The 24356-nt window shown below is 42.4% G+C and overlaps 1 protein-coding gene across 1 annotated transcript; it reads left to right on the top strand.

The window, feature by feature from the left end:
• The first annotated feature begins 176 nt into the window (after window positions 1-176).
• On the top strand, window positions 177-21819 carry ubald1a (UBA-like domain containing 1a). Its single transcript, XM_033612201.2, has 3 exons — window positions 177-429; window positions 1112-1171; window positions 21319-21819. The coding sequence occupies exons 1-3, from the start codon at window positions 322-324 to the stop codon at window positions 21640-21642; spliced, it is 492 nt and encodes a 163-aa protein (XP_033468092.2). The 5' UTR covers window positions 177-321; the 3' UTR covers window positions 21643-21819.
• Window positions 21820-24356: the final 2537 nt, after the last annotated feature.

Genomic DNA, 24356 nt, shown 5'->3' with positions numbered 1-24356 from the left:
CGTTTGACGTTTATTTAAGTGTAAAAATAACCCCGCGTGAGACGGTTAAACACACGCGGATGCGAGACCCTCCGCTCGCAGCATACAAATCCCACCGGCGATGCTCTCCCGTGATTGGCTGCGCCCTCCTGTCAATCACGCGGTGCTCCTTCCTCCACCGCTCCTACAGTAAATATTTGTGTTTGCTCAACCGGCTGTAATGGTGGACGACTGAGGCAGAGGAACGGAATACAACTAGAGTGAAGAAAAGAAAGGAAAAAAGGGTCCGAAAGTCTGTTTCCAGAGCCAGCCGCCGCGAGTAGGACACGGGCTTCGTCGAAAATGGATGAACTCAAACATCAAGTCATGATTAATCAGTTCGTCCTGACGGCGGGTTGTGCGGCAGACCAAGCGAAGCAGCTTTTGCAAGCGGCACATTGGCAGTTCGAGGTAAAAAGAAACAGACAGTTATACGGGTTCAGTGTTAAAGGCGGCGGGGGTTACGTTATTTAGCCACACGGTCCGGTTAGACGTTATGTTTATGTCTGCCCGACCGTTAGTTTCCTCCGGAGCTCGCCCTGTCTGCCTCGCGACACTTTTTTAAAGCTCGTGCAATTCAAACACAAAACAAAGCGTTACTGTTAGCTATGTGTCCGCTTGAGGTGGCAAAGAAGTCGGCCCACTTACTAAGCAGAACTTTTGTTGTATTTAAAGTGTACATGTTGGTGTTTTAGCCAGACTAAACCAGCAGGGAGTACACGGTAACGCAGCGGGGCGAAGCACACAGCTAGCATATCCAATTAGACTTTACTCTAGATTAAATACTATAATCCGACACATGACAGCGGTGTACAGGCGAGGCCAGCGAGTGCTGTTATGCAATAAAGATGACCGCCGTGTTGTATCGACGAGCCTACAACAAGAGTACATGATTGTTTATTCTGCGGTGGACCTAATATAGATTTAGCTTTCATTTGTCTTCGCCGCAGGCTCGCTGTATTGTTTGGGTTTTATGTACATGAGCAGAAATGAGGCGATGTTTGCCTGAATTCTTTGCCCCCAGCTATTTTAATGCTCTTAACTTACACGTTGTCACCAAATGTCATTCATTTCTTTGTGTGTTTCATTTTAGACTGCTCTCAGTGCCTTTTTTCAAGAAACAAATATTCCATATGGCCATCATCATCAAATGGTGAGTGCGAGGAGGAGCGGCGGTGATGATTATATACTTTATCTTTTACTATTTATTCTGTTTATGTGATTATAACAAACCCTAAATTCAAGCTAGTATTTCTTTAAGGCTTCTGTGTTGTTTTGGGTGGGATGGGGGAGGATAAACAGCCCTTATAGGCCAAGAGGGATGATGTTGTACTAACAATAACAAAGCACATGTCGGCCATGTTGTGAGCTTCCAGAAATAAACACACAGGCAGGCATGCAGCCGCAGCAGCCACACTGAGAGGGAGAGACTATGTGTGTATGTATGCGAAAGAAGAGGGAGGGAGGCAGATAGATGTAGATGTATGAAATTCGCCCATTTTTCATTGTATTAGCCAGAGTGCATAAAGGAAGGAAGGGCCCCTCAGTTTCTGGGTAAGACTGAAAAGAAGTCTAATTCCAGGAAGAGGACAGCTGCCTCTCACAAATAGACCCTCGTGCAGTTGCATTTGCCTCTGGTAATTTGGCTGTTTTCCCTGATTGGGTTATTGCAGCCCACAGCACCACACATATTGGGGACTTTAAGGGGTAGAGAGGAGAGAGCAGAGTAAAGTGGAAGGCGTTGAGGCTGCAGGAGACTCTACACATACACACTAAGGGGTTGAACATTATGAAACGCTAGCAGTATTTGGGCTTTTAGCAGCAGCCCACTTTGGCAGCACACAAGCCTTTGTTTGCAGCTGCATGCATGGCAGCATCCAGCAACAGCTGCCCTCTGGAAGAGCCTGACAGAGACATGGGGGGATATTTTTTATTATTTTTTTGGATGAAACTGTTGATCATTTTTTAAGCTCACGCTCTGTTTGTGTTTGGTTCACTGTTTGTGTGGCAAAGATGGTCACGGAGCTGCTAAACATTTTTTTTGCTTTCCTAGAGGAAAGTAAGTGAAATAGGGATAAAAGAGGATTTGGTTTTTTTATTGCATTGTGTGAGAGCCTGTGTGCATTTATAGCCTCCGAGTAGTGCAGTATCGCCAGTCAGCATAGAAACAGCTCACGCTGGGCTGGATCGCTTTTATAGCAGCTTTATTATAAGGAAGAAAGCCAGTCCTTCTTTATCATCTGATCAGTAAATAAGAGCATCTCACTCCTCTATTTAGCTCATGAAATGTCTCACTTTAATTTAGAGAGTAAACAATCCGCCAAGAGCTGTTCTGTTCTGTCTGCCAAATAGGGCTGAGCTTGATTGCTGCAGACACTGGATCATGAAAGTCAGAACGCACAGCACCTACGCGTGTTTGTGGCGTTTTTACATCGACATGTTCTTGCATAATCGCAAGTTCACGTTCCCTTTTTTTTTTTTTTTTGCATATGGCAGCATATGCATGCGTCTCTGAGCTTAACGTGCGCCACATTTGTATTTTGTGCATTCAGAGAGTGGGTGTTTGTGTGTGAGTCACAACAGTACTACAGTAGGGCAGCGTGTCCAACCTTCCTGCAGCTTACCAGGCCACAGTGTTCGTTGGTATACAGGTCTAATCCACTTTGCTCTCACTCTCACTCGCTCTATCTCTCTCTCCAGTTTAAGCATGAACATTAGGTTACATTTCTGTCGCACATGCCGTTGCGTCAGTGTTTTGTGTTACAACATAAACTGAACTCATCCTTGAGATTGCTATTTTGGCTAGAGGCCTCGCCCCAGCCTTAGGGGCCCCAACAGATAGCCTGTAGATGTGCAGGGCTTGGCAGCAAGGCAGGCTAGGACGTCATGTAGGTCAGTTAGTTTATGGATACTGTTTAATGAGCTGGTTTATGCTGTTGTTTTTGAAGCCCAACAGTGTATAAAGTTGAATGTGGTATACCAAATCATTTTTCAGAGTTCACCATTAATGTTCACCATTAATGGTTTTTTTTATACTGAGGCTGCTACTAGCGATTGTTTTCATTGTTGATTAATCTAATGATGATTTTTGCGATTAATTGATTAGTTATTTGGTCTATAAAATGTCCAAGAATGGTGAGAAATGTCAGTTGGTGTTTCCCAAACCCCAAGATGGTGTCCTCAAATGTCCAATCTTGTCCATAACCCAAACATATTCAGTTTACTGTCATAGAGGAGTAAAGAAACCAGAAATTAGCTGGAATCAGAGAATGAAATGAAATACCATGAAAGACTTAAGTTAACTGCATGAAAAATGACCCCATTTTATCTGCCTTGCTCTCAAACTTGCAAGCAAACTACGCAATACATACTTGGAGTTTCACCCACGTTATCTAACACCACCCTACTAAACTTCTGTTTGCAGTATAATTGAAATGCTTCTTTGCGCTTCAGCTCATAAACTTTGTCTTTTACCTCCCTTAATTTCTTTGGAGTGCTGAATCAGAGATGATAAGCATGCAAGATGGCTCACTCCTTAGCTATTTCCATCCTGAAACAAACATTGGGTTTTAATTGTGTTTTACCACTTGCCTGAACGGGCAAGTAAGTGGCCAGTTCTACAAGCCCGACATGTCATTCCACCTGCCCTTGGCAATCAGACAGTCCTTATTGTTAAGCCCTGCTTTTCCATCCAACTTTGGCATCATGGGACATAAATTATCTTGGATACAAAAGCGCTATTGTTTGAGAAATACAGTTATTTCCAAACGAACCTTGTCTGGTGAGGATTTGTAGCCGACTAGGAAGCATTAAAGTTGTGCGCCATGTCAGGTCTGATTGTGTTTACCTGTGCTTTGCTAATGCATAATTTGTGCATCGTATGTCAAAGGTTTATACCCTGTATCAAATATCATATAATGAGGTGAGCTAGCCGACTCATCAGCGAAGTCTTGAATAATGCTGTGAAGGCGGGAGGGATTTGGATAAAGCTCATGTCATTATTATTTCCTTTTAGTAGCAATCCCAGACCCAGGGGAGTGCCCATGCTTTGGCACATGATGTAGAAGAGCTACAATCTCTGTACAGACACGCATTCAGGACTCTGTTGTTGTCTATGCGTGTGTATGTTAAGTGCGTCTGTTTCTGTGAGAGCCACACAGCCACATGATGGATCTTGAACAGATTGTCCATTTATGTCTGTGCTTTGACTGCAGCTATCAAAGCTTACATCTACTGTATGTTCCACGATGGACACCCAGACACTGAAACTCCATCCAACTCGAGTTGTGTGCAACCCCTTGCTGTCTACTCCCAGTTTTCTCCTCTACACATACCCTGCCTTGACTAACACGGCAACCGCCACACATTCCTGCAGGATGCAGCGCTCACACCGACCCAAAATGGACCCTTTCACAGCAGAAGGTGTCGGTGTAACTAAAAACACAGCACCCTGTCTCTGTCTTTAGTTTACACACTCTCTCACTCTTCTTTCCTCCCTCCATCGCGAGCTGTCTCTTTCTGTGTACAGACGCAAAACATAAGGCTCGAGAATTCAATTAGCCATTTATGTTTCCTGTTTGAGAGTTTTATTATCATGCCCTGTCCTCATCATCTTGTTTTAGCGTAAATCTCAAAGCGGTTACAACCTCCAGCACAGCACATCGGCATGTGCACTCCTACTTGGAATACACGATATATCAGAGTTGTATTTCTGTTGCTTCTGGCTGTTTGATGCTAATCCCTCTTATCAAATATTATGCACACATTCTCGTACCCGTGCCCTTTTTTGTTTACATATATTTTTTAGGAATGTGCCAAACCAATTTTAAGACATTTTTTAAATGAAGTGCCTATATAAAGTCTGAGCAAATTAAATAGAAAGATTTCCTAGGAACTAGATGCATATGAGTAACTTTGGGAAATATATTTTCAGTCATCATGGTTCTTAAATGATCAGTGTGGACACAGTGTAACTGTCTGTACTACTTAGAGTAGTACACTATGTGTCAGTGAATTTGTAAGGAAAAAACACTGACGCTTAACACTGATATCAGCGTTTCCATGATTAAAATCGCTCCATGTGGGGCACATACAGCCACAATAAAGTGAATGAATCCTCATGTGACCACAGAGGAGGAAGTAGATGGATGACTTCCACTGCTGTCTGGAAACATGTGACCCCCCCCCCCATCATGTGACTAAGCAGAGAAACGACCTTACTAAGCCACAAAGCCTGCTTCACATGTGTGTAATTTCTGCTCGAGTCATGGCTATTAAAAAGCAGATAGGGAGGTCTTCATGTGGAAGCCATGCAGTAAAGTCAGGACTGTGGCTCTATGCTAAAGTATGTTGCCTTTTATAGGTCAGGGTAGTAAAAATAATCTTCTGTAGAAATATTTCACGTTCTCCTCTTTGCTTGAATCATATCTGCACTCCTACAGTATATCATCCTCCTGTTCTCACCCCGAAACACTAGGTGCTTTTTTAACCGCAGTTTCTCTTTCCTTTCTTGCAAAATATTGTCCAGGTTCCGTGGATGTAGCTTTCACCTTCTTATTACCTAAATATATTAGCAAAAGCAGTAAATAATCTTCATCTGTATCCATTTGAAGAACTTTTACTGCTGAGCACAACCCAGGCTGGCCTACATGCTGCAGCTCACGGAGTCATGAAAAAAACAGCTCCATGGTTTGAATGATCACCGTTTTTTATTGTGCTGTAATTGCTGTTGGTCACAAGCATCATGCACAAGTTGAATGAATCTAGGGTTTTATGAAGGGCAACGTTCAGTACCACTGACTGGGTACAGTGACGTAGCTGAATAGTATTGGGCACTGCAGGGCAGTGATAAAAGTGGGCGTGAGGTTGTTTAAAGGCTGTTTCCTGGCAATATAAACACCCAGGAGAAGAAAAAAGGAGTGTGTGTGTGTGTGTTTGAGGGGGTGTTTCTGGTAACTACAAACATTAGGTTTTGGTGTCAGGGTGTGGCTTTAAGGAAGGGATTTTTAGAAATCCTAACTTTTCTCATCCATGTGAGATTTCGCTGAGATCTTGAAGTGTGTGGTGTGCCCGGGCAGAAGAGCAGAGGTATAATTACCTTCATAAATCAGGATATGACAACATGAGCGACTGTCGGCTCCTATTTCTCTATCTCAGCCTCTTTCCGTTTATCATCTCACTGAAGGGGAGCAGGAAAGCTAACTAAACTATATAAAATATACTTAAATGGTTTTTAAATAGTAGTGAGGCATCAATGGAAACAAGCAAGCCAGGGTGTTTGGTGAGAACTTAAAGGGAAAGTTAACCTCAAAATCAAAAATACATACTTTTCTTCTTACCTGTAGTGCTTTCTATCAGTGTAGATTGTTTGGTATGAGTTGCAGAGTGTTGGAGATACCCGCCGTAGAGATGTCCGCCTTCTTTTGAATAAAACGGGACTTGATGGCAGTAAGCTTGTGGTGCTCAAAGGGCCAAAAAATACATTTGAAAAACTCAACAGCAATGTCTCTTTCCAGGAATCAAGACCTGGTTACTCAAGATAATCCACAGACGTTGTTGTGAGCAGTTTCATGTAGGAACTATTTTCTTTCTACTGACCTACACCGGCCAACCGTATCACCGTACTTTTTTGGGTTTGAGCACCACAAGCTAAGTGGCATCTAGTTTCAGTATATTTGAGAGAAGGCAGACATCTCTACGGCCGATATCTCCAACATTCGTCAAATCACAGCAAAACAATCCAGATTAATAAATGGCACTACAGGAAAGAGGAAAAATGTGTATTTCTGATCTGTGGGTGAACTGTCCCTTAAGGTAAAATAGCCTAATAGCAAGGCAATGCGAAGTATTTGGGTAGAAGATACAATAACACTGTGCTGCTTTGTGTCTCTGACACACAAGAAACAAGGTGCTCCCTGTCCGGCTGCAGACACTACTCACTGAAGTTCATTAAGTTCAGAATGAGGTGAATCCAGTTTGCTTTCTCCCATTGTTTGTATGTTTAAGTCTGATTTCATGAGGGTGTACGTGTGTGCACTAGAATCCCCTGGGTGTGCAGGCAGCATTGTGTCTCAAATTCAATCATGTCTAGATCTGTTAATGTTGTTAATGGGCATTCGTCTGCGCCTGGATATGTATATGTGTGTGTGGTTTTCTATACCCGCGTGTCGCACAGCCATGCCAAGCAGTTAGCCACATCTGAAGAGGCTTGGCCTGTGCACTGCATGTTCCAGCGTGTTGCCCTACATGTTTCCAGGAGCACGGCTTCCCAGAACCCTAACCACACACACACACACACACACACACACACAAAGGCGTGTGCACAGACACACACACAGGAACTTTGGCTCAGGGGACTCCGGGAATGGGAATCCATGTGGGATGGCTGCGAGGACCAGATGTGTTTATGAGCATTGGAGTAAGATTGAGTTTCACACTGATTCTTGGAGTCACTGAGTGTACACACACACACACACACACACACACACACACACACACATGCAGGGGTTAGGCCTATGGCGAAGGAAACACAAGCAGCACGTGGGAACCTTTCTCTGTTGCATAAAGGGAGTGTTGTCACATTGTGTCCCTGTGGCCTGTTTTCTCAGGTTAGCTGTAGCGCTGCAGCCAGGCTCTTGTCATCTCACTGCTGCTACCTATTCCCACTATTCCTGTGCTGTCACCTTCCTCAGTGTTTTCCATTCCTTTCCTGCTTTCTTGCCTCACATTCATGACCCCTGACTCCTCACCAGTTCCCATTTGACCCTCCTTTGTCTGACTTCTGCTCTTCAGTTCCTACATTAGATCTCTAAATTTTTATTATTCAGATAAAATTCCTTTGTGATTATGTTCAGTGCTTCAAATTGAAACTGGAAGCTGACACTGATTAGAAAACCCACTATAAGGGTTGCATGCATGATCAAACTAAATTTGATCTACAGTGCATGCGTTGCCCAAAGAGTGGTACCTTTTGACAAGCTGAACCCTGGTGTTTGCATCGTCATCGTGTTTTGTTCTCTCTCACGATGACCTTTGGCCCAGTAGTTTCTGTTGCCAGACTGCTACCAGTCGACAGGCCATACTCCTTTTTCTAGATATGAGTGGGCCACTGAACAACTATTGTTAGCCTGTTAGCCATTGTTGTGAGCAGTGCAGTGTGTGCAGTTGGTCAAACAGAACACACGCTCCGCTCAGTCCCAGTTCTCCTATCTTCTGTCGGTTGCTGCTTTCTTTTTCTTTCTGTTTCTGCTCTTTTTCTCTCATTGCTCTTCTGTTTGGCTTTCACTCTTCTTCCTATATTATCCAGTGTGATAATATACATGAAAACAGAGTGCAGCTTGGCTAATGATCAACTGAGTCCCTCGTGAGCGTAAATCCAACCACGTCCCTGTGTGTGTATATTAACTCAAACATAGAGAGATACAGTGTTAGGGCTCAGCTGCTGGATGCTGGGTGAAGTCGAAGGAGTGAGGGGTCATGGGTGAAGAGAGAAGGGGGTGGACGGCCTCTTGAAACATTCAGTAGCACCTGTCAGCCTCCTTTTTTTAGTTCAAGAGGGAAACATTTAGTTCTCACATCTAGCCACTCCCTTACAAACCTGACTGTCACCTCCTGTTGGTGAGCTATGTGATGGGATAATAAAAACACACAAAGTTGCTTGTCTGGTTTTAGTTTGATGTTGTTGTTGTTGAGTGGTGACGTTTACTAGTGCTTACCTCCACTACTACTGATACATGTGTAAAGAGTGTCAGTTTTAATGCATAGCATGGAGAAGATGTTGGCTAACAGATGGACGAAGGTCATGTTGTTTAGTGTTTTCCCTCCTTATAATCAGCACCTGAAGTCCAGCACGGGGTCTGAAATATGTAGAAGTATTTGTTGAATTTGGAAACGTGTTATCAGTTTGTCAGTGTGTTAAGCCAGCAGTGGTTTGTTTTAATTGTGTTTTATCAGTGGTTTCATAAGTATAGCTGGGAAATGTATTGATATAGTATCGATATCCTGATATGAGACAAGATATTGTGTTAGATTTTGGATGTTGTAATATCATAACTGTTTCCTGGATTTGAAGGTTGCACTACAGTAATGTGATGCAATTTTCTGAACTTAGTCAACCACAGTATCGTCACAATATTGATATTGACGTATTTGGTCAAAAATAGTGTGATATTTGGTTTTCTCCATATCACCCAGACCTATGGGTGAGAACATTTAATCCTCACTTTATAGCAAATGGTCATATCTTTTATTGAAACAGTGAATTTGAAGTTTTTGAAATAATTTGTTAAAGTTCAAGGCTTTCAAGCAGCTGTAATTGATGTTTTGATAAAAGCAAGTCACCTGAATCTGCAGCTTCTGTCACATTTACAGAGCTTTGTAGTGAGTTTTAAACTCATTGTTAAGCTGTCAGGCCTTTTTTTGGTGTCTAATGAGTCTCAAATTCAATTTCAAGTATCATTAATAACATCCAAATATTTATCTGGATTTTTTCAGGCATACAAATGCACATTTAGGTCATCTGTTATTATTAATATCCAAGCATTTATTAATCTCTCATTATCCTTGTTACGGTTAGCATAGCTGCCATACTTGTGTGTAGGTCACGGTTGCATCAGGATCCGACTGCAGAGCTGCTGCTGCCAAACAAAAAGGCAGTGCTAGGCTACACATACACACCATAAGACCGCTCCCTACTTAAACATTTAACAGGCAGGCAGAATCATGAACAGTTAATCCACCAATGGTTTATTCATCCGGCCTTCTCTCCTTTATTCCATCTTTCCCTCTGGCTCCTGTTTGGCCTGTATCCCCTTCACTTTCCTATCTGCATTTCTGTCGGTTTCACCCATTTCTTTCACTGTTTTTACTCCTTTCTCCTCCTAGTCCTCGTTTCCACAGTCCTCACAAGGCTTCAGTCAGAATCAGCCTTACCATTACATTAATGACAGTACAGGAGCAGTAGCATTAGACTGCAGTCACATCTACAGTGTGTCTTTTGAGCAGTCCATAAATGGAGAAGTTGATTTCATTGCATCTTTGTTTGTTGTTTATTAAAATGTTCACTGCCAAATTACAAGTAAATCAGGCCCTGAATGCCAGTAATTGAATGCCACACAGACTCAAAAGTTGCTTGTTTATTGGACAGAGACTTGGTAAACTGTCATCTGTTGAGGTTACATATTTTGGAAGCGTGTTGACAAAACATTTAATTCCAGTTCCCGTAATCCATGCTAAACATGACGGACTTGTCTGTGCTCCCTGCCAGTAATTTGATACATTGTGGAGGCATTTCATATCAACAGGAGGCCGAGTTTAGCCTCCATTTGTCTCATAATTCTTGGCTCGGTCAACATTCATCCTCTTTTGCCCATAAAACATTGTTTCGTGGGATTCATGCCAGTCTCACATACTCGATTGCAGCACTCTTGAAAGTGGACAGAGACCTGCATTGTCAGTGTTGCAGGGTTTGAATGGCATTGTTCTCACATGCCCAAACAAACCAAACAAAGGGGGTGAATATTTCTGAATGCATATAAACATGCATGATGTGAGTGCATCCAAGACTAGTCCAGACCTGATGCCGGTGAAACCCAAGCATCCTCCCACACATCCAGTACTTAACACCAGCTTAAAGAGGTGCAGTTTGTGCCTCCTGTCCATTGTCTTTTTTTCTCAACCAGAATACTTATGCCTCCATGTTCTTTTTCAGTATTGTGCAGCTTTACACCCCTGAGCTGCTCATTCATAGTCTTATGTACTGTATCACGGGTTCAGTGGAACAGTTGGATTAAGTGCCTTTTTGACTTTGCCCAGTGTTATGAGGTCAGTTCCAGTAACACTGCTGGAAGACAAGCAGGAAGACTCATCAGCAATGAGTTAAATTTCTCCCAGAGTTTAGGGTTATGATGTGGCCTGTTGTTTTGCAGCCAAGGAGAGGAATGCTGTGTTAAACACAATGTGGAGCTGTGACTCCAGGTTATCCTACACATTTGTCCCTAATAATGGGAAGAACACTTGAATAGATTATATAAACAGCAAACAAAATACTGAATTCCTCAAACCATACATTGCTTTGGGGTTCACCAGATGACAACATGGAGATTTTACAGTATGGTGGCTCAGACACAGGAGCCAAGCCATCACTGCAGACTCTCTGCCTTGTTTTTGCAGTTGTACAACATGTGTTATTTTACAGCCTGATAGGGCTGGGTATCGATTCAGATTTTCCAGATCGATTCGATTCAATTTTCAAGGACTCAGTTCAATCCGATTCACGATTCGATTCAATTCAATTCAATTCAGTTCAGTTCAATATCGATTCAGTCAAGTATATTTCAATTATGATACAAAATTTGCTTGGATATTAAGATATTTTCTGAGAACTAACGAAGTATATTTAACCTTCAGGAACCCTCTGACCTGGTGCATTACTATTAAAAATACTGTTTACATTAAGAATTGACCCCAAAGCAGTACATTAGTCATCATGTACTTTTATTTAACATCACCTGACCAACACATACAAAATAAATATTTTAAATTAAATCTAATCACAAGGCAGACAATTTAAATGAAGTGGCTACAAAAATGTAAACAAAGGACATCCACACATTTGTTGCCTGTAACCGTCTTATAAAGCTTTTGTGCAATACACTACAGTGGTTGTGGTGCACACATTGACTGTATCAGAAGACAAACAATATATGTAGGTGAACCCTGCAGCAAAGTGAGCCCTCTTCCTCAGAGAGGATCTTTGCCTCCCAGTTTGTTCCTGGCGCCAGAGCAGAGTGAACCGTCTTTCTTCTCAGAGGATCTTTGTCCCATGAGATCAGGCACGCCGCTCTCCGTGTCCGCAGTATAAACAACTTCGCTTGTGATTTGACAGTCACTAGAAGCACACTATGACCCTTTGTAAAAGTTTCTGTGTGGTAGCTCCCGTGTTGTACATGAGCTAACGTTAGCAGCTAAGGACTGAGAGGCTGTCCGGTATGTGTGTGTGTCTGAGTAGCGTCAGTACGTTAGCCTTGCTGTTTGTCATGTTAATGTTATCGTCGGCAGCCCTGAATAGCTTGTAAAGCTTTAGAATAGTTAACTTAGTTAACACATTTGTTATCGGCCCATGTGTTTACTGCTACAGAAAATTAATAAATCTTTGGTTTATTTGCACAACGTCGCCTCTCTGCCATCTTTTATCACGCTTGCTAACGCTAAGTTAACTTTACCAGCAGATCTGTATGAGGTACAAACTGAGGCTACAGTTAATCTTTTCTGTGAAACTAATGTGCATTTAATAAACATGCGTACATTATTAGCATTATATTTTTAGGGGAAAATGCGAGTGAGAAAAATGCACCGTAGACCCATGCCTTCAGTGGACGCGCTCCCACTATTGTTTACTGCTCTGTTTTCATTCAGTGTCCGGCCGTCTCGCGACATCTCTCGCCATGACCTCGGGTGCTAAATGCTGATCTCGCGAGACTACCTGGGTTGATAGTATTGCAGGCTGCTGCAGTCTGCTACCGGCTGTACAACACGTCCACGGAGGAAAATAGTTATAGTAAAAGATCGATTTTTTAATTAATGAATGGATTTGTGCCATTTAAAGGAAAATTGATTCAAATCGATTAAATCAATTTTTTTCAACCCAGCTCTACAGCCTGACAGACTTGCTGTAGTGAAGAAACATTTTCTTAAAGTCAGCATGTGTTATTTTGAATACCCGAACTCCAGATCAGGGTGTCACAGGTCCTTAAAAAGTCTTATTTTTAGCATTTTTGTTTAATTTCTGTTTGTCAGAATGAGAACTGTGTGTTTGCTTTACACTTGCATTTACCTTTGGCCAAAATGTAGATTAATCTAACTCACTCTAATAACCATATTCCTACATAAAACCTACCTTCGCATGGGACCAAATATAAACTACTTAGCCTTTGTACTTAGCTGCAATGCTTGAATAAGGAAGCAATTATTTGTCAAAAAATCAGTCTTGAATTTGATTAAAAATGATCTTGAAAAGGTCTTTAAAATGTTTCTGATACCTGTAGACACCCTGAAGTAATTTTATTATCTTGAAAAGGACAGGAATTAGCTCGTAACAAGTCGACAAATTGATACATACATACCTGTATTTGTTTTCGGTGTAAGATGAGTGTCATTTTGCATGTCATCACATTTATGGTAGAGTATTTTTCAGCTACAAAGCAGCCTGTCCTGGTGACAGTTTGTTCAGATACTATACACCGTACTGAACAGTAAGTTAAGGTCTGCGTGCTTCACTGTGATTCTCATGTCTCACAGATCTCTCAGCACAGTTTGCAGCAAGTGCTGACTTACAGTGTGTGAAGCCACAGGCTGGAGGGAGAGGAAGACAGGGAGTGGGAAGTGAGAGAAAGATAGAGAAGGGAGAGAAAACAGACACGTTATAGGTTCATACTAATGTTCACAGCAGAGGGAACGCAGGAGAAAAAGACGGTTGGTTCCCATCGTAAGTTGTCTTTAAGAATCTTGGATATTTACAGCAATATCAGATCAAATATGCCTAATTTGGGCAAAAAAAAAAAACAAGTTAAGCTAAGAAACAAATTAGGTATTGATGTAGGGTTTGATTAGATTTAGCTTTTGACATTGTGAAATATTAATAAATCATAACAATAACATAAAAATGTCCAGCATTAGCTGGAGCTTGACAACAGTATCTTGCTCAGTTTTACTTGGATTTAACATTTTTGCTAAATAAGGAAGTCTGTTTATTTGCTTCAACCAAGTTAATGGAAACAAGCAGATCACATTTCCTTTGGTGCAAAATTTGGCTTAAAATTCCTGTGACAGCTGGACGGAAACATCCAGAGAGACTGAAGTGAGACGAATAAGGATGTGAGTGTGTGGTGGAGGGTAGAGAGCACCGAGGTAAACATTACATGAGGGGGTCAGTTGGGGTCACGAGACGTAACTGGACCCTCTGCGCAAGCATGCGAGAGGATAGAGAGCTTCTCTTCTCAGCCTGGCACATACACACACTCGATATTTCTGAGGAATGCGGTTGGTTAGACTGGAAAGAACTCCAGCTCATCTGTGTTTGTGGACAAACACACACACACACACACATGTACACAAACGAAGGAGTGTTTAAGGTTTGTGGAGCCTCGCCGCAGCCTGGGCCAGGCATGTTTAGAGTGGTCGCTGCCCATCAACCTCGCGTTCTTCATGCTGGGCTCGGCAAACAGGCTTGAAGAGAGGGCCGGGCCGCTGTGACCACAGAGCCAGTCATGCCTCAGCCCCGTCCCGTCAACAGGAGATCTGTGCTGCTTCCTCATAACAACAGTCGCCATGGCAACCCCTCTCTGTTGGTTCTGTTTTGAACACAAACTCGCTCTGGCTGTCTGTTATTTCCCCTGCCTCTCCATCTGTATATCTTGAATAAATGGTGAGACCTCCCTGCTGTAACACACTTTCTGCTCTGTGTGCCTCTGCATGCACTTAAACACACACACACACACACACACACACACAGTCTGTAATATTTAAGGTCCGCAGTAACAACAGCTTTTAACATCTGCTTGTGTTTCTGAACATACAGTTTTGGTTTTCTCAACAGGAACAACATGGCAGTAAATTTCTGTGCTGTTCTGAGTGGGAGTTGATCTTTTTTTTTATTCATCTTTTTTTCCTACACGATCCTGCTGGATTGTTAACTAGCTAACAAAGCCTACAGACAGCCATTTGTTTTGGTTAACTGAGCTGACTCTTCTCAAATTACAACTCATAGTAGAGACAATTAAATGTGTCACAGTAACCTCAATTTTGAAAATGAGTTTACCTTACAAGACCTCTCACATTATCTCTGATTGAACTTAGATGCACCCACAGAATAAACAGCTGTGTATACTGCTTGGTTTTACTTTTCACTGTATGTTTAAAGCCAGTAGAGTAAATTTGCACTCCCAGTTCATGATGGAGCCAGACATAGTTGCTGCTTGTGCAGTTTTATAGGGTTTTATTTCAGTGCAACACCAAATATTTTGGCCTCCCATATGAGATTACAAGACACTGCTATATAGCAGATGCATGCATCAGATACCAGTAACAGTTCATCCACTTTTTTTCCATGCATATTTTTCAGGGAAAATGTTCAAATATAAGAAGAAATGCTACAGTGTTTAAGTTTATCCTCACCATTTATCATCTATTAGGTTTTTTTCTAAGTAACTGGCTACTTTTTTTAGATGTGAACAGCCAACAGTCATTGTGTGTCGCCATATTTATAAAATCAGTTTCTGTTTTGTGTCTTACTAAACACAGTATTACTTAGTTCCCAGAAAAAAAAGTAGAAAAAGTCATTTTTCTATTTCAACACCACATGGAGCAAATCACCCTTTCTACTTCCAGACTGACATTCTGTCCTGGTTTAACATGAAAGGGGCAGTTCATAGTTTCCCTCTCACGTGCTATTTGTCAGTCTAGATTGTTTTGTTGTAAGGCCATGTTTACACGAAAACGATCCACTGAAAACAGAATCGTTTCTCATTTTCGTTTTGAAAGAAGTGCCGTGTTTAGATGGCAACGCTTAGATAACAATCGCCGTGCACACGGATCGGCAAAAATGACCAAAAACGCTGCAGTATACATGCCAGGCCAGTAGTTGGCGATGTGACGCTTACGCTTACTTCTACAGAGTGGCGGTGTATAAACAAAAAATGGCAACTGCACAAACGTGGACAGACGACGAGGTGGAGTTGCTACAGTAAATCTACACTATGATGGAGAAGCGTTGATAAATTCAATAGGGTGAGCAGCACAAGCAGAGCTCGGGAGTCCGCCATTGTTGTTGTGATGGTCGACTTTCTCGCGCATGCCAAGTGACTGGAAGCGTAATGCGCATGTGCGAAAAGTCTCCGTTTTCAGAGGAACTGCATATTGCAAGTTTACATGACAACGGAGTCAGTGCCATTTCCAAAAAATTGCATCATTGTATAAACGGGACTTAAGTTGCAAAGTGTTGGAGCTATCAGCTGTAGAGATGTCTGCCTTCTCTCCAATATAATGGAACTACTCTTAATTACTAACTAATCCACAGGCCTTGTTAGCAGTTTCATGTGGGGACTATTTTTACCTCTGCCAAGGAGGTTATGTTTTCGCCGGCGTTGGTCTGTTTGTTTGTCTGCAAAATAACTCAAAAAGTTCTGAACGGATTTTGATTAAATTTTCAGGAAAGGTTGATAATGGGACAAGAAACAGATGATAATTTTGGTAGTGATCGGTTGAAGCGAAGTGGATAATAATAATAATAATAATAAAATGGCGGGAAATCCGAGCTGCTTTGCGGAGGTCTGCGCTCTCCGAGTGCTTTTCTAGTCTTTCTACTGAACTACACCTGCCAAGACCAAATCACCACAGAGAAGGAAGTGTGCATCTACTGCTAGCTAACATTACAGGTCAGCTGTATAGGACGCCATTAATGTTTACGTCTTGCGCTGTAACGAGCAAGAGCTTCTTGTCCATGAGTAGATGCACACTTCCTTCTGCACAGTGATACAGTTGGTGGGTATAATTTGTTAGACAGAAAATAGTTCTTATATGAAACTGTTCACAACAAGGTCTGTGGACTATTCTGAGTAACCCGGTCATGATATCTGGAAAGAGACATTGCTGTTTAGTTTTTCAAATGTATCCATAGCCACTTTGAGCACCACAGGCCAGTGCCATCTAGTGCCATTATATTAGAAACTTGCGCCAAAACAATCTAGACCGATAAACAGCATTGCAGGTAAGAGGAAAAATATTTATGATTTTTATTAATATTTTTTATTTTGGTGTGTACTGTCGCTTTATGTGGTAAAATAACAGATCTAAACTGCATACCGCATTACTGTTATTATCCTAAATGTGTAGTATTCATGTAGTCCATAGCGAACACAAATCACCTTAAAAGACAAATGTTGGTATTTTTACTTTTAGAAACCACCTCACTGAACCCACAGTATGCATGTCTTTTGACCAACATCCAGCAAGTAGTTTAGACCAAATAAATATCCTTCTTCCTTCCTCTCTCCTTACATATCAAGTAACCCATTCCATAACTGAGCTACACATATCTCCCGGCGAACACGTGGTTCACATCCCGCATTGCCTGTGTGTGTGTGTGTGTGTGTGTCTCTGTGTGTCTGTGTGTGTCTGTGTGTGTGACGCAACTGCAAAAGCCTGTGTAGACACCCCTAACATTAATATGTGTGTGTATGTACAGTGCACACAGGTAGTGATTTTCTCACCTGAAATATTAACCTTGACGTTGCAGCTTGCGTGCCTGTCAGTTGTCCAGCAGCCAATTGGATTTGAGCCTCAGTCTGCACACACCGGCCTCAGCCACTCGTGCAGTGTTTCTCTGTCATTGCCTCAGCGCAGCGAGAGTTAATCTGCTACTAGGCTGCTTAATACGCACAAAGGCAAAACACACAGTAACCTGCTTCCTCAGTATGCTGCACCAGAGCAACGGCTTTAATCTCTGTGTAGGAAAGTTTTTACCTCTGGTGCTGTGTGTGCTTGAATACTGAAACATGACACTTGTGATTTGTAATAACAGCAGATGTATTGCATATCCTTTATTAGAGTCTCATTTGTTTGGAAATTAAAAGATATGGTGTTTCTTTGTATGCATGTGGATGATTATTGAATACATGCTGACAGGCCTGGGGTCAGCTGAAGCTTTCATCAGTGGCAAAGAGTCCGATAAGCACACAGATCCAAACTCAGACAGCCCGGCTGAGAAGACAGCTGCTGTGTCTTTGGACCAGATCCTCTTCCCTGTGGGTCGATGCCGTCTGCGTCTTTTACTCTGTCCAAGGTCCCCTGCAAAGACAGACACACACACTCTCACATGCCGACACTCGAGAGGTGTGTTGTGTTATTTAATGAGTGGGGAGTGTGAGGTGGGCTGTTGTGAGACGCAGAACACGGTGTTTGAAGTTGGTTTTGTCGTCAGCCTCCCTCTTCAGTCTTTCCTGTTTTTGTCTGCTGTTAAATATAGAGCAAAAGCCAAAAAAATAGGTATTTAAAAGTCATTGTATAGTCTTTGAGCTGACTGCAGATGTATATTTATACCTGCTCATCTGTGTTTGAGTTTATATAGTAGTATGTTAGATGTAAAGGTCTGACTGGACAACCTGAAAGGTCATGTGTCAGCAGATTAAATTCCTGGCCAGTAAGCGCGGAGGCCTCATTTATTGTTTTCTACCTGTGTACCAGTCACACAGACTCTTAACTGATCACAAGGTCCAAGAAATACAACCAGTAGCTTCCCCCCACCAAGAACAGGAAGGATCGTGGAGGTCACTTCAGCATTCCAGGGTATCCCTTTACCGCAGGAAACAGCTTAAGAGACATGAGCCAGCGTTTCCTGTTAGAGTGCACAGTGGATACACTCACCTTTCATAACAGTGTGCCACAGTGGATACACTCACCTTTCATAACAGTGTGCCACTCTGAGAACCTCTAAACTCGGCCCGGCTCGGCCCGGCCCGGCCTCGTGCTGTACAGTCGCAGGACTAACCTGCAAGCCGCAGCACTTTTAGGGGGCAAAGTGGTCCGATTACACCCACAAGGGAGGAATGGTGTTCCTGTCCCGCTGTTGTTTTTCTGAAGGCTGCTTGCGCGCTAAGGCTGCGTGTCACAATCTGAGCATCCTGGGTGTCGGAGCCAAGGGTAGATTAGATACCACGGGTCAGCCTGAGTTCTGGTTGTCAGTAAAGGGAATGTTGTTCTCCAGCTTTTTTCCCTCTTCAGCATGTTAACATTTTTTTTCCAGTGCTCATCATGTGTGACTGCAGCTGCTGTTCCCAATAGTTGATTCATGGAGCTGATGACTCCCAATTCCTGAAAATGACCCCCTTAAGCAAACAACCTAGCATTTAATCTAAATCTGGAGAAAATGGAAAATGTTATCTGGACAGTGTTGCAGTGTGGGAAGAAAATTAACTTTGAAGATGCTCAGGGGAGAATTAAAGGGCACGATCACTGTACAAGGCAGTGGTTTACTAAGTAACAGCTTGTAGGTTTGAACGTACAAACTGCACAATAGATGGTTAACAAAGCTGATTTAATTTCAGTGCCAGTTGTAATTGAATCAGAAGTACATTTCATCTTATGTCAGCCTTCCACCAAACAACTTGTCAAGCGATTTCACTGGGTTTTACTCAGTTGATTGTTTGATGTGAGGTGGCCAGTTTGAGCTGTCCTTTTCTCATCTTAATGTTCCAATAAAAATCAAACATGTTTAATGTTTTCATAAGTTTTTAGTCTTGGCTCATGCAAATACTGAAGTTCAATGATGAGATTCTCAACAGCCAATAGGTGCACTCTCTCCAGCACCAAAAAGGAAGCAACAGACCAGGCAGTAAACATGGAGGGGACTCTGGAGAGGTGCAAGAACATGGATAAGTCTTATTTCTCTGAGAACTGGTGGAGTCGTGGAGTCCTCTTTAGTCCATGTTCAATTCGGCGTGTGTCTGATCCACCAGTCGGCACTTATTTTAGTGAGAAATCTTAATCTTTGAAACAGTTCACCTCATTCCCATGATCTCCACGCAGATATTGATGCAGAAACTGACACGAATGCTCTCAACATACGTTTTGCTAAAACAGAAGGAATTGTTAATATGTCATATTTCGTAAAGGGAGTTTAGTGTAATTTTTTCCACCTGGAGCAGGATAGGAAATAAACTCAAAAGGGACATTGTTGTAGTCTTTCAAACCATGACCCTGCAAGAACCCCAGTCTTGGCAAAGTCTTGCAGTCTCAGACTAAAAACTCACATTGTTTTTCGATGTGAAAATCTGTCAGACTTTAGTCTTTTAAAAGTTGTTACAATGTCGGCTAGTGTAAGGTAGGCATTTTACAATCCTTTGAGTTGCCAAGCTGTTTTTTTCCATTGTTGTGTCCTGGTGATTTAGGGTTATTTTGTCATGTAGATGCCTGGCCTGTTGGCCTCTCAGCTCAGGCTCTTATTTTTAGATGACAAGCCTCCAGGCTAAAAACATGGCTCCACCTCTGCTTCCCTATGGAATACAACAGGTTGTTGTTTTCCTGGTCACAAACGGACGGGGGACGCCGAAGAGGAAGCAGGCCATGGAGCAGTGTATGAGAAGGGTGACGATGATGAAGGCTTACTATTTCTGAGCAGCCAAACATGTTGTTCACATGGGCCGTTAGCTGCACGGTGGTACGTTGAGTGTTGTTTTTGGCACAGGCGTGTATGGTGTGTGCTCGGGGTGGGCCACTAAAGGAACTCCTGGCAGCAGAACAATAACAGCGCTGGCACAAAGCAGGGTCGGAGCAGGTTAGAGCACAGGGGATATATTAAAGCCAAGGAGACATGGTGTGTTTCCACATGTGGTTTTTGCTTGTGTGTCTAGAAAGCAAGATTAGCTGACAAAGTTCATGTAGCCTGCTAGATCAGATTGGACGCCGTATTATAGTTGGAACAGGAAGTGGATGTAAACAAAGTACTGTAATGTCATCATGAGGACCCTCTGGGGGAGCACAGAGTGCATGGGATTCCCCTAAATTCTCCCTCAGATATACAAAACAGTTTGCTTCCTTTAAAGTGATGTCCGCCTTTAAACAGTTTAAACTGCCTCATGTGCTGTACTTCATTTTGTACATTGCAGAAGTGATCAGTTAGTGTTGTGATCGCAACAGTTTATGCAAATTCAGCCATTTCCTGTGAATTCTGTGCAACCTTGAAATTGGCATACACTTAAAACCATATTACTGTAACACTATTTTTAGTGAGCCCATTTTCTTGAAGATGACTGCCTCAGTTTAATCAGAACATGTTTTTTCCACTACAGCAGTATCAGAGTTTGATCAAGCAGGTTTCTGTGTCACTCTGTTGTGTCTTTGTAGCCTCATTATTTTACAGTGATAACCAACAGTTATGCCGAAGGATATCTCTATAGAAAACAAAAACATGCCACTGTATCCACTGGTAACAGTCTAAATAAAACAGAATGTGGTGCAGCTACGAGACAGGTTGCATTTTGCTGTTATCCTCAAAGTACAAAATAACCCACGGCTAAAAGAGCAGCTACTATCATAAATGACAAAGGCAACCAGCCAGGTTTTACATTTATGAAGCAGAAACCAGTGAATTTTGGGTATTTTTTTAAGGGAAAATGAATTTTGATAAATCATTGATAATCAAAATTGATTTCTTTACTCCTTGTATCAAAGCTGGTAATTGAAGTAGAAGTGGACTAGGCATGTTTAAGAAATGTGTGTTAAAAAAAGCCTTTCCCTCTTCATCCCCAGATGTGCACCCCAGCCAACACACCAGCGACGCCCCCCAACTTCCCGGACGCGTTGACCATGTTCTCCAGGCTGAAGGCGTCCGAGAGCTTCAACAGCAGCAGCGGCGGCAGTCCCATGGCCGCCTCCATGGCCACCTCCCCCCCGCCCCCCCAGGTCGGCAACTGGGGGTTCTCACCAAACGTACCTAATGTGCCGCAACCTCCACAGGGACTCTGGACTCAGGGGCAGCCCCCCACGCAGCCCTGCCCCGCCTGGCCCACGGGCGTGAACCCTCACGCAGGCGCTGAGCAGAAGGCTAGTGTAGCGATGGAGGCTGAGAGATGAAGGGCAGCATGGGACTGAAATGCCCCCCCCCCTTTCCCACCCCAGGGAGGGAGGAGAACGGGGGGTTGCTGAATGCGGGGAGGGGTGGGAGATGATAATGGGTAGAAATGGGTTTTTCTTTTTCCCAAAAGACGGATGGATGTGGAAAGAGATGGAAACTACGCAAACCAAGAAAAACTGGACAATTTAAGAAGAGGAGAAAAACCAATGCAAACGTCAATACAAAAATAGAAAAAAAAAGATACGCACACACATAGTAATAAGAGAGGAGAGCAACTGAAATCTTTGTTAGTTTTTCCTAAGTAAATGCATAGATAAGAGAAATATTATTGAACTAAAAAAAAAACAGAAATTTTTAAAAAATTGTCACGCCCAAGGATTCTATGTGATGTTCAAGGACATTCAAGGCAGCAAACTTAATTTTCTGTTTATTTTTTGTTTAGTTTCTTTTTTTTTTTTTTTTCCATCTTTTCAGCCAGTGTTTTTTCACCACTGGTGTTCTGTGTTTCTGCAACTGTCTGTGCTGCATGAGGAGAGAGGAACTTGCAATGCAGTGTTTTGAGATTGACTCAAAAATCAACACGCACTTGAGTGTGAGTGTGTACGCATGTGAGCGGGTGGTCAGTTTTTAATCAAAAATGTATACACACACACACACACACACACACACACACACACACACACACACACACACACAAATACACACACACATATTAGCGTTTAGAGGAAAACACCTCCATACTGTCATCCCCATCGTCAAAGGTGGGACTTTTCTTACCTCACCTGGTGGTCACCTGACTTCTTTCAGCCAATCAGGGATTCTTCTTAAACCAACCGTTGCCGCCACAGGACACGTTTTTAAAGGTTTTTTCTTAAAGGCAGCAGCCACTCTGGTTTATGCTAACTGATCCTTGCTGCAATGGCTTTTCCTGACATAGTTTTAAACCTGGACTCAGACTACAGCTGTCCACTGTATACTTTCTTTTTCCTAGAGATTTGGGTTATTACAAGAAAAATGAGAAATCATGGTTTAATATAATATCGTTTATAATGCTAATTTTTCTGTTTTTTGTTGAAAGGTTAAGGGAGGTGGTTTTGAATATGGGTGGGACTTCAGTTTTTTGTTTTGGGAAAGAATCAAACGCAGCTAAAACGGCTACAGATTTAAAAGAGAGGAAAAAAAACACGACTACTCCATCTTTGTAAACAGAATTGCCACTTTGCATGATGTGTTCATAACGTGTAACATCTTTTGTAGCAAACATACATGAGGTTGAGACATGTTTATGGGAGGGGGTTGAGTTGGAGACGAGGGCGGGATGGTGGGTCTCATTCCCAGATCTAATAGAGATGCAACAGATGAGCGTTTCTCAGCAAATCAGCAGTGTCTCACTGTAAAAGTAAAATTAGACTACGTGTTTTGTCGGATATGAGAAACTAAGAGAAGACAATGGGTGTGGGGCAGCTTCGGGAAGCCCACCGCAGGCTATTTGGGGACACTACAGACTACTTTCATATATATATCTATACACACCCTCAGATACTGTCCTCCAGAGGGGTTTTTACAACATTTAGGTCTCTAGTTTTGACCGGTCCCTGGTCCATTGATACTGCTGAGGGACAGTTCAGGGATGACCCTGATATACGGCAATATTTTAAATACAGGGTCTGCCCCTTTTTTAGTTCGTCCTGTTTGAATTATTTTTCATTCGATACAAGAAAAGTGAGAAGAGATATTTTGAATAGCCGAAGGTCTTTTTTTAAAAGCAAAAAAAATGGGGAAATTATGGATATAATAATGAATAAATAAGCAACTTCCTTTTTTATTATTTAGACTAATGTTTGAGTTCATCCTTTTTCCATGCTTCATACTTTATTTGGTTAAATCAGAGCATTTCTGGGTGGGCCTGTTCCTAAATGGTTTCTCATGTATGTTTCCCCACTTGTATGACTGTATGAGACCATTCCCACAATATTTGTGGACTACCTGATAATTAACTTATCATTTTTGTGAACCTAAATAAATATTGTATGTCAACCTAAGCGGCATGGTTTACTGTAGCGTGAGTATATCGGCTTACGCGTTGATTGAATATGACATTTTAGTCATATTGTAGACATAAAGTCAGAGCATTGGTGTGTGTGTGAGAAGTAGAGACACCAGAGCAGTGTGTTAAATAATGACAGTGGGAAGATGGATGCATCATAATCTCACGCTTGGCTACCTCTCAGCCAGGCGGATTTAATACAGTCACCCAGCCAGACTACAAAGTCATGTTGAACAAACCTCTGTCTTTTTCCGTGCCTCTCTCTCTCTCTCTCTCTCTCTGTGTGTCTGAGAACTAAGAAGTCCGTCTGATGTTTTGGAGTGAGAGGGGGCCAGAGATGAAAGCCGAAACAGAGAAGAGACAGAAAAGCTTTTGAAAGAGAGAGTTCGGCTCTGCGGCCATTGCTATCTTCGCCTCCCTGAATTCACTTCTCTTCAGATGTAAACACAAACAAACGCCAGCTGTCCACACACACCACACTCACACACACCACACATGCCAGTGGTAATGGCGGCAGTGGTCATGGTGGTGGTGATAAAAGAGGGGTCACAGAGTTCTCGATGTCCTCGGCTCACCTCCTGGCTCCTTCCTCCTCTACAGGAAATAAAGCAGATTCCTTTTGCTGATTGTGTGCGCTGCTTTGCCAATCTTTGAGCTGCGACAGTG

Source organism: Epinephelus lanceolatus, chromosome 21 (assembly GCF_041903045.1).
Source record: "Epinephelus lanceolatus isolate andai-2023 chromosome 21, ASM4190304v1, whole genome shotgun sequence".
NCBI classification, from domain to species: Eukaryota; Metazoa; Chordata; class Actinopteri; order Perciformes; family Serranidae; genus Epinephelus; species Epinephelus lanceolatus.
This window is presented reverse-complemented; position numbering and strand designations above follow the sequence as displayed.